We start from the raw sequence: 11,715 nt of genomic DNA on the forward strand, positions 1-11,715 counted from the left end.
TATCACCGTGCGGGTCACTATTAAACATAAATTTAACTAAACCTGCCACATTCTGTAAATACTGTGAATGGTCAAAAGCTGGGTATCTAACTTGTCAAGTTCAAAGCGTTGAAATTTGTTTCCCTTTTATACATTTCACTGCCTTTAATCTCAACTACAACCACACCTATGGAGTTCGCGTCCTGTAGGAAGGACACCACTGATAGGAAGCCAAATACTTTCTATCCTCACTGAATGTTAACATAGAACATAGATAGAATATAGAACAGAATAACACAGGAAGAGGCCATTTGGCCCACAATGTTGTGCCAAACCAGCTAAAAAGCAAATCAAAAACAGCCAAACACTAATCCTTCCTACCTAAACAATATCCATATCCCTCCATCTTCCTTGCATCCATGCGCTTATCCATATGTCTTCTAAAAGCCTCTAATGTGTTTACCTCTACCACCATACCAGGCAGCAGATTCCAAACATTCACGACTCTGTGAGTAAAAAATAAACTTACCCCTCATATCCCCTTTGAACCTACTCCCTCCCACCCTCAATCCATGACCTCTGGCATTAGACATTTCAACCCTGCGAAATAGATACTCTCTGTCCACTCTATTTATGCTTCTCATAACCTTGTAAATCTCCATCAGATTATCCGTCAGCCTCTGCCGCTCTAGAAAAAACAACCCTAGTTTATCCAGCCTCTCATGATAGCACACGTGCTCTCTAAACCAGGCAGCATCCTGGTAAACCTTTTCTGCACCCTCTCCAAAGCTTCAACATCCTTCTATTGTAGGGTGACCAGAACTGTATGCAATGCTCCAGATGTGGCCAGTCCAGAGTTATTGTGAAAAAATGTTGATTTGGTATTATATTTTATTATCCATTCCATGCTTTGATTTGAAATTAGTATGTTTACATCTTGAAAGGGAGAACATTATTGCAGGAAAGAGTACCAATTTGTTAATGTCATTAATGGCAATACTTTGAACTATTCCGACTTAATGCATTGCACAGACTTAGTGCATGTGTGCAATAGTGAATTATATTCATTCCTACCATAGATTAGTTGGTACTCCCTTCTCTCAGGATCAGAGTTCAAATGTCTTTTCAAATACTTGCACGCTTGATCTTGACTGGTTGCATTAATGGGAGGGGGCACATTTAAGTGAGCCTCTAAACTGGTCCAATTTGGAGAAAGAACACAGTCTCCTAGTTCAGCTAATCATTCAACCTGCTCATTGAGATTTATCTCACTACTGTGAAACATTTATTAATGTAGGTATGAAAAGATTGAGGATAGACTCATCTACCTGGGGTTAGGGGAAAGCTTTTAAACCTACGTTAATAGGATCTTCTATAGAATGTGGATAAATAAATAACTTGGGAAGTCAGGGATATTAGTCCATTTTTCATTGTAGACCATCTCTGAACAATGGTTGAAGGTAATTTGCAAGTGTTGGATAATATATCTCGAGTAAGACCATACTTATTATTACATGATTTTCTTCCATACAGGCAGTTTCCAGCTGCCCTGGAAGATTTGCATGAGGCTGTGAAGCTTTGCCCGAATAACCGTGAGATACAACGCTTGCTGATACGGGTAGAAGAGGAATTCAGGCAGTTACAATATGGCCAGCCATTGCAATATGGCCAACAACAGCAACAGCAGCAACCACAACAGCAGCAACAGACTCAACAGGAAGACATAGACTCAATGCATGAATTATATGATGAGGAATATTTGGAGCAGGAGTTGGACAATGTATCTGTTGGCTTACAGGCAGAAACAAGATCTAGCCAAGGGATGCCTGTTATCCAGAGTCCACCACCTTCCCCTGCCCACCGTGAGCCCACCTACAGATCTAGCTCACCTCTCAACTCCCACCAAGTTTTTGACTACAGACCAAACCCTTCAGTCTCCTCCCCAACTCGGCAGGGATACCAATCCACGTCACCGTCAATTTCTCCCACTCACCAGAACTCTCATTATCGGCCAAGCCCTCCACCCACTTCCCCTGCTCATCAAGGCTCCTCATACCGCTTTAGCCCACCCCCTGTTAGTGGCCCAAGCAAAGAGTATCAGTCAAGTCCTCCTCCTTCTCCCCTGCGTAGGGCCCCACAGTATAGAGCCAGTCCTCCTGCAGATAGCATGAGTGTATATAGGTCTCAGTCTGGCTCCCCTGTTCGGTATCAGCAAGAATGCACCATAGGTCAGCTTCCTGGTAGGCCAAAGTCTCCTTTGTCCAAAATGGCCCAAAGACCCTATCAGTTATCTCAACCTCCATCAGGGCTACCCCAGCAAGGCCTTAGATTGCAACCAGCCAAGGCTCAAATTGTACGCACCAACCAGCCTAGTTCTGCAGTACATTCTAGTGCTGTTATACTTGGTGGATCCTATAACCAAGGACCTCACTCCATGAGCACCAAGCACCAGTCTTCAGTGGATATGGCTCCTACTCAAAGTCGCTTGGTTTATCAGCCTGTAATGAGTGGAGTGGTAGCAGACAGCAGACCAGTCCAGCATGTGCAGGCGAGTCTGAGTGCAGGTGCAATAAGTAATGTTTGTCAACATCCTGGAACAGTAATGACTAAAGAGGATCATAGCCAAAGGCCTTCTTCAGCCTTTCGAGGAGGAATGAGGTATGGCCAGACCCCTCAGATTGGGCGCAGTCAGTCTGCATCATATTATCCTGTTTCTCATTCCAAGCACGAATTGGAAAGGTCTTCAGTTCCATCTAGCCAGATTTCATCTCCAGATGTATCTCACATGATCAGGAGGGCACTCACTGTGAATCCTCCAGAAATTAAACCTCATCCACCCACTCCTCGACCACTGCTTCATTCTCAAAGCACTGGCCTTCGATTCTCCCCCTCTAACAATAGCCTTTCTTCTAGCTCTAATGTTGTGTCTTCATTTCGACCTTCTGCTTCCATCCAGCAGATGGAGATTCCACTCAAACCCTCCTATGAAAGCCGATCCAATGAAGAACAGTCTCCCATCTCTCCTACACAGGGTTACCCTGGAGACTCTGGCCGTTCAAGGACCACACCTTTCATGGGGATCATAGATAAAACTGCTCGGACACAGCAATATACCCACATGCACCAGCAGAGCCGGACATGGGCTGTGTCCTCTGTCGACACTGTCATCACCAGCCCCACCTCCTCTGGAGGGATGTCCCCTCAATCTGCCTCCTATAGTCCACCCCCAGTTAGTAATATTGCTTTTTTCAATAAAACTAACAATGCTCAGAACGGCCACCTGCTAGAGGACATGTGTATCCCCCATGGGAAGCTGAGCAATGGATCTCAGGCAGAGATCTTGGAGAGAGTTAGTCAGGCTCCCTCATATCCAGATGTAAAGGTGGCTAGAACACTGCCTGTTGCTCAGGCATATCAGGACAGCATATATCGGCAGCTTTCCAGAGACTCACGACAAGGGCCAACATCACCTTTAAAACCAAAGAGACCATTCGTAGAGTCAAATGTATAAAGGCAATCCTTTAGATTCTAAATCCCATGTTGTGAGCAGGTCTGCTATTAAACTTCTTGCACATGTCGCCACACAGTGCACTGTACAATGAAGCTGCTTCCACTTGCATTTGAAATAAGCCAGAGAAAAGAATTGTAGTGTGTTTAGTTTTATTTCATTACTAAAGTATGTGTAGTTTCTAACTTTTCTAACAATTGTACAGAAGTTTAAATGTTGGGGGAAAGAAACATGAAACGAAAATCAAAGTATGAATGCTTAAGTGATGAATGTTAGACTAATCCATTATCAGGTCAGTTCACCTTTTTACATAGGTATGGTTAAACTGTACAATGAGCAATTTTATTTAGGCTTTTTAAGGAAGTCAGACACATAAATTACAATAAGGTGCAGATAATGACATTTATTTTCAAAAACAATGCTGTGATTTGTACAACTTGTAATCAGTTTACTATGATTTATACATTATAGGTGCATTACACAGAACTGACTGTGTGTTTCCAAAACCTCAAGCACCAATCTGCATTTAATTTCAAAGTCAATTCTCTGCACTAGCATGGGATTAGAACTATTTTAACTTCAGAGATAAACAGTAAGTGTTTGTTTTAGCTGCAAGGTTATTCTGTTTAATACTGTAAATGTTGTATGAAGTTTTGCTCTCTACAGACCTGTAGTTAATAATATTTAAGAATATTTTAAGTTAAGTCAACTTGTATAGGGTAACATTTTCTACACTTTATTTTAAACCAGGTGCAACAATTGCTGATTGGTGTGAATATAGGGGACATTCCCAAACTGTAGAACTGACTTTCCCTGACATTCTCCTGCTCCTTCACTGTTTTATTGGGCAGAAAGACTATGGGAACCTAGAAGAAGGGAATAGATGCCATGTCTCTGGTGTTCCCAGGGCTATTTGCCTAGATAAGAGAAAGAGGCCCCCGCTCCTAAGCAACTACATCTGCTTTGATTCTTTCTGTATTTAACTGGCCAACTTTTCAACCTCCTTGCATTGTGAAGCCTATCTCACTTATAAAGTTAAGCACTCATTCTTGTTGAAGTTTGTAACATTGCCAGCAGTGGAATACTTCCAGAATGGACTCTTGTTCTCTCTCCAATGACAACTGCAAAACGTTTCCTTCACATTCTATACTGAATCTGAGAAATGTTCAATATTTCTTGGCAGTAGGTATTCCCAATAATCTAGAATTTTTAAAAAATTGTCGTAGTTTCTGATGGTGCTGAAAAGGTATAACTCAAGGTGCACAAAGCCTTTGGGTAGAATTGATCAGTTTGCTAATTGTATGATTTTGCACCATTGAATATATTAAGCAGTAATCCTTAGCCAGATTCAATGGCATTTACCAAAACCCTACCCACTTGTAGTCTATCTTTTCCCTGCTCTATGTTTGCTTTTTAGACTTAGCTTTCTTTTATAGAAATCCGACTGCACTATCGAATTGGGGCAGTATGAATACTGTATACAGAATGAGTCCCAATTTGCTCTTTAGCTCTTTTTAAGATGATAAATTAAGGGCATATAAAACTTATTGTACATACTTTTAAGCTGCATTATTTGTTCCAATTAACTTTCCTAAATTTTGTCCCAACTTTATTCCTGTTGCTTTTGTTTTCAAATAAATCCATCACAATAAACAGAGAATGAGTTATATACATCCTGATTTAAAACTTGAACCATATTTGTTGTGGAATGAACTGGTATTAAGTTCATCACATGATCTCCTTACTTCTCCATATATTCCCTATAGGAAATGCTTGTCTTCTGTCAAGCATCATTTCCCCTCCACCTGCTCAAACCTGGAAGTCACTGCTGTTGTCCTGTTCCATTTTATTCAATTTGCTACCAACAATTATTCCCATCTTTATTATGACTTTTTTTCTCCATCCTCAGTTATATTTTCCAAGTGTATGAAATTTGCATGTTGCTAAATTTTATTTGCAAGATAGTTTGCTTTTGCTTTTGGAGTTATCTCTACTTCACTGCCATTTAATTCTATAAATATTTGGAAATGTCCCCCAGATGCACTTCAGATAAATGAAGTTATATGAAGATATATGAAGTCATTTAGTATTAAAGTACAAAAGGATAGGCAAAAAACATTCAATCATAATGTGCAGCTCCTTAATTACACCACCCACATATTTCAAGAAATTGTACTGAAAGATTGCCATCCATATTTCCTGTATATGAGTGCACTTTATTGTTAACCTTTATATACTGGATAGATAATTGTGATTAGTGTTCTCATTAGGAGATGAACAGTTGTGATCCTTGGTGTTAATTTCACAGAGAAAAAGAGCATAATAGTAAATTTGTAGCACAAAAGGAATTGCTGTAAATAAATGCCACACTTGGCACTAATCCAGCATTCTTCAAACACACTTCCTTGGAAACTCCAACAGCGCACAACTTAACTCTCACTTTCACCATGTATATAGTGAAAATAGAGATGGTACACGTTACCTAGAAAAGCATATAAAACCATTCTTTCTCATGTACTTATAAAATTTTTGTAGTACAGAATTCAATTGTAGAATCTCACCACTACTGATGAGAGAGAGCCTGTGATGTATAATGCTTTCACCACTTGGTTACATAAAAATCTAAATTAGAACAGCACAACTAAAATTGAGAATGAGTAAATTAATTTTCTGCCTGCAAATTCTATTAGATTGTACTTTAGCCAAAAACAATTGACTTTCAAGGGTTAGTAAGGAGAAGGGTGGGGGCACACGTTAGGAATATGGATGCATTGGATGGGTAATTTCCGTAAAAGTACGTACAGAAAAAAAACATTAATTGACTAACCTGTGCACCTAAAGTGTTGAACTAGTATCTAAAACCAGAATTACTGGAATTATTAGATAAACAGCATTAGATAAACTGGATAAACAGCATTTTCTTTTTCTGATCCAAGCAAAATGCACAATCAGAGTCACGTATTAGATGATTCTCTGAATAATTTCTGAGCATGTCTATTCAAATCAATCTGGTTCTCAAAATCTCTTTGTATCCCTTTATTAATGAAAAAGTAAATATCAGTATCAATTGGAGTTAAGTTGTGTTGGCTGAAGGTTTCCTTTAGCCTGCAGGTTTTAAATCACAGCAACTTGCTAACCTTTCATTGTCACAGCAGCTCTATTTTCAAGTTGCCCATATCTCTAACTGGCTTACAGTTCAGATGTAGGCATGATTCCTGAAGTGCAGATCACTTTGGCTGGGTTTATGTAATTGTCCAATTGCATAACTTGCTATCAGAATGGTCAATGCAATGCCACTGCCAGCCGAGCCATGGGAATAACCCCTCAACAGGTAACTGACATGACATTTTAGGACTAAAATTATACTCTCTGGCCTATTTGCAAAATATTCAATACTGTGTGTTTTTATTATTTACTTTTCAATTTATGATGTTTGATATTAAAGTTATTGATAGCTTCTGATGTAAACAGTAGCCTCACCCTCAGCGCCCTTATAATATTATGAATATCTTACTCTCGTGATGTTTTGAAGCACTCTCTTTAAATGTGGCAAATTATGAGACATCAATGCTTTATCATCTCAGTTTCAAAGATGCAAGTATACCCAAATTAAAATTAAGAACACATACTGTATATTTATTGGCCATGTAGTACCTTGGTGCATGGATAAGTGAAGGTTGCAAAATCAATGCCGTGTAAACCAACAAAAGTTGTCTTAAATATGTTAGTGAATCACCATGGAGATGCTGGTTAAATCATATAACATGTAGCTTCAAAAAGCTGCATAAAACATTCAGGAATCTACTATTTAAAGTGCCATGATTTGACAATGTAATTTAGTGATCACATATCTACATATATCTTTCTGATCTGTTGCTTCTGTCTCTAGTGATCCCAAAGTCCAGTGTCTAAACTGGCTTATTTCCCCACATGTATCATATAGTTAAGGGAGGAAATTAAAATATTGGGGCAAGGTGCAATATATAGTTCATAAACATCAATTGTCAGACCTTCACCAGAAATATCATATTGAAAATAGCCCTGTGCATTTTCAGAACATTGTTTATCATAATGTACATTTAAGCTTTCATTCTGACTTTAAATGACCTTCTGTATATTTGCAGTTAAAATTATCAACCTTAATGGTATTGACACTCCAGTAGACAGCATATTTATGACTCAGAACTGTCTGATCTTTATGTGATATGTTCAAAACAGTACAACATATAACAGAAACTAATGTTCCTTCCCAATGAGGAGTGCAATGTTATTTTTTATTATTGTGAGTAAATGAGATGCAGAATCAGCTGCGGCAGGGATGCATGTCGGTACTTCTTTCATCCTTGGAAAAAGTTATAACAAAATACTAACCATTTGAATGTAATTGCAGAAAATTATATTGCACCATGTGTCACTCCTGTGTTGATTCATGGGTTCCTTTATTTTTGCTGTATCTAATAATGCACCAAGAAGGCATTTTTACACAGCAAGACACCAGCTGGGGAGCTGTGTAAAAGAAAGGTTTTCTCTCATGTCTCTCCCTCTTTGTCCACACCACCCTCATTCTCTCTCCCTCTCTCTTTCGATGTAAAGGATTTTTCTCTGTATATTATAAAATGCATGTTATGTTCCAGTTACTGATTAAGATTACAAAAGGTTGTGATATTGTATCCAGGTCGTCATGGGCTGCGGCCCTTTCCATATTTTGGATGGAGATTTCTCTTTGCTGTATTGCTTGCTGAGCAGAGTAATATTGTCTGTACATGTGGGCTGTGAGTTAGTGCAAAAACAAAACAAAAAAAATAAACGAATGCTTCTGTTTTTATTTTTCATTTATAGATTGTGATCTGTACAATTTACTGTATGGGAATATTGCACCTATTTATAACACTTATAAGTGAAACTCCACAGCCCAGCATTCATTTCTGTTATCTTTGAGATTCATACAGATATATGAAATGACTGCTGTCCCATTTAAAGAAGTGTTAAATCATAGGGCCACTTTCATATAAAGCGCACAATGGAAAAAAATATATATACTAGCCTCCTATTTAGCCTTCCTTAAAGATTTGAAGATCCCTTGTCCGCTGATACACCTTATTAGAAGTTTTCTACTTTGAAAAGATCTTCATGGAATCTTACCTAATACCCACTTCTTTACTCCAATATCAGAAGCAAGGTCTTACATGATGTATCTGTCAATCATGGTATTGAAAGAACTACATTTGAGTAATTGAAGTTCAAGTTTATTGTCATCCCACTATACATATATACAACCAAATGAAGCAACGTAAACCAAAATATTGTACAATAAGTTAATAAAATATAATACAAAATGCATGTAGTAAACAAGGCACAGGTAAACAGCTCACTGTCCTAGTGATGAGACCTCAGTGGTGGCAGGGTATTCATTAGTCTGATAGCCCGGAGGAAGAAGCTGTTACCTTGTCTGGCAGTCCTGGTCCTGATCCTCCTATACCTCTTTCAGGATGGTAGTGGGTCAAAGGGATTGTGGGATGGATGGTAGGGATCCTCAATTATCTTTGGGCTGTTCATCAGCAACGCTCCCAGTAAATGTCACAAATAGTGGGGAGGGAGATTCTGATAATGCTCTTGGCCTCAGTTGGGAGTTGTAGTCTGATGCCTTGCAGCTTGCATACCACACAAAAATTCAGCCAGACTCTCAATGGTGCTCCTGTAGAAAGTTGTTAGAATGGGGTCGAGGAGCCTTGCACACCTCAATCTCCTCAGAAGGTGCAGATGTTGGTGTCCTTGACTAATGAGGTGGTGGTGTGGGCCCAGATTAGTTCACCTTGATGTGAGAGCCACTGATGTGCAATAGCAAGTGGTCAACCTGTGCCTTCCTGAAGTCCACAATCATCTCTTTTGTCTTCCGCACTTTGAGATTCGGGTTGTCGTCTCACACTATTTGATAAGCCTCACCACCTCCTCTCTGTCTGCCAACTCATCATTGTTGATGAGGACAACCACTGTTGAATCATCAGTGAGCTTGATGATGTGGTTTGAGATGGATCTGGCAGAGCAGTCGTAAGTCAGCAGCGTGAACAGCAGTGGACTGAGCACACAGTCTTGGTGGGCTGGCATCAGTGTTCAGCGTGATGGAGCTTAAGATGTTGCTGCCAACTTGGACTGACAGGTCTCTCCTTCAAGAAGACCAAGATCCAGTTACAGAGAGGGGTGATGAGTCCCAACAAAGACAGTTTATCCACAAGACTCTGGGGGACAATTATGGTAAACGCTGAGCTGAAGTCGATTAACAGCATCCTGGTGTACAAGGCATCATTTTCTAGGTGGGACAGGACGGAGTGGAGGATCGAGGCTATGGCATCATCAGTGCGCCGGTTTAAATGGTAGGCAAACTGGAAAGGGTCGAATATATTTGGAAGGTGAGATTTTATATGATCCATTACCAGCTGCTCAAAGCACTTCATGATTGGAGAAGTCAGTGCCACTGGGTGGTAATCATTTAGGCCTGCAACCATTGCTCTCTTGGGCACCAGAATTTTGAAGTAATATTTACTGGTATGTTACCACAACGTTTCACCTTTACAGTTTCTATATTTATTGAAGGAAGCTTTTGGAGCCTTGTAGGAGGGGTGAAATGTTGTACGTTGAGTTGTAGGATTATTCCATCAGACTGGATTTGGACTACACATCTTTTCATTAAATACCACCGTTTGGAAAGAGGTCTGTGGCCTCTTGTATGTGTCAGGATAGAAGGTGGTTGAATTATCAGAAGGGAATCTTTGACAATATTGTACCTGATCCATCTCAAAAACATTAATTGAATGAGGCAGGTTCGCTCCTGTCACACAATTTGCTGAAGGAACTCAGTAGGTCAGGCAGCATCTATGGAAAAGAGTAACCAGTCAATGTTTCTAGATGAGACCCTTCTTCAGGACTGAGAAGGAAAGGGGAAGATGCCTGAATAAAAAGTTGGTGGGGAGGGAAGAGACTAGCTAGAAGGTGATAGGTGAAAGGTCAAGAGCCTGAGATGAAAGAATCTGATAGGAGAGAAGAGTGGATAGGAGAAAGGAGGAGGAGGAGAGGACCCAGAGGGAAGTAATAGGTGAGAAGAAGTGAAAGGTCAAAGTGGAGAATAGAGGAAAGATGGGAAGGGAGGAAAAGTGTTCACCAGAAGGAGAAATCAATATTCATGCTATCAGGTTGGGGCTACCCAGATGGAATATAAGGTGTTGCTCCTCCACCCTGAGGGTGTCCTCATCTTGGCACAAGCGGAGGCCATGGACCGTTATAACGGAATGGGAATGGGAATTAAAATGCTTGGCAACCAGGAAGTCACACTTGTTGCAGATGTGCTCGACAAAGCGGTCACCAATTTACAATGGGTGTCAGCAACATAAAGGAGGCTGCATTGGGAGCACCAGACACAATAGACAACCGCAGGTGAAGTGTTGCCTCACCTGGAAGGTCTTTGAGGCACTGAATGGAGGTGAATAGGGGGGAGTTTAGTGGGTGGGGTGAATGGACAAGGGAATTGGGGGAGAGAGCCATCCCTGCAGAGAGGGGTAACCATGGGCACTTGCACGGGCCCAAGTATGCTTGCCTCTTCGTCAGCTATGTTAACAGTCCATGTTTGAAGCCTTCCCCGGTTATGCTCCCTAACTATATGAAGGCAATTTTATTAAAGCTGCTACATCTAAAGCAACCTACTTTCTTTAAGCACCAACACACACAAAATGCTGGTGGAACACAGCAGGCCAGGCAGCATCTATAGGGAGAAGCACTGTTGACGTTTCGGGCCGAGACCCTTCATCAGGACTAACCGAAAGGAAAGATAGTAAGAGATTTGAAAGTAGTGGGGGGGAGGGGGAAATGCGAAATGATAGGAGAAGACCGGAGGGGGTGGGATGAAGCTTCATTCGGTTAGTCCTGATGAAGGGTTTCGGCCCGAAACGTCGACAGTGCTTCTCCTTATAGATGCTGCCTGGCCTGCTGTGTTCCACCAGCATTTTGTGTGTGTTGTTGTTTGAATTTCCAGCATCTGCAGATTTCCTCATGTTTGTTCTTTAAAGCACCAATGTTTTAATATTTTGTATTGTGTTTGTTGTGCCCCAAAACCAGTTTGCTGCCAATCCTTCTGGCTGGCCTAACTGAACCAATCAAGTACCCACTCACTTTTACTTAACAGATTGAACCTGCAATTCCAAAGAAATTCCATTGCACATTGTGACAGGAATATTATC

The 11,715-nt window shown here is 40.5% G+C and overlaps 1 protein-coding gene across 6 annotated transcripts in view; it reads left to right on the plus strand.

The window, feature by feature from the left end:
• Positions 1-8,313, plus strand: part of LOC140741057 (protein TANC2-like) — a 712,173-nt gene extending 703,860 nt beyond the window's left edge. For all 6 annotated transcript variants that reach the window (XM_073070734.1, XM_073070733.1, XM_073070735.1 and 3 more), the window contains one exon: positions 1,513-8,313. In XM_073070734.1, coding sequence (XP_072926835.1) covers positions 1,513-3,490 — 1,978 coding nt within the window. In that variant the 3' untranslated portion in view covers positions 3,491-8,313. The remainder of the gene's footprint in view (positions 1-1,512) is intronic.
• The last annotated feature ends 3,402 nt before the right edge of the window (positions 8,314-11,715 follow it).

The sequence above is a fragment of the Hemitrygon akajei genome, chromosome 18 (genome assembly GCF_048418815.1).
Source record: "Hemitrygon akajei chromosome 18, sHemAka1.3, whole genome shotgun sequence".
Taxonomy (NCBI): Eukaryota; Metazoa; Chordata; class Chondrichthyes; order Myliobatiformes; family Dasyatidae; genus Hemitrygon; species Hemitrygon akajei.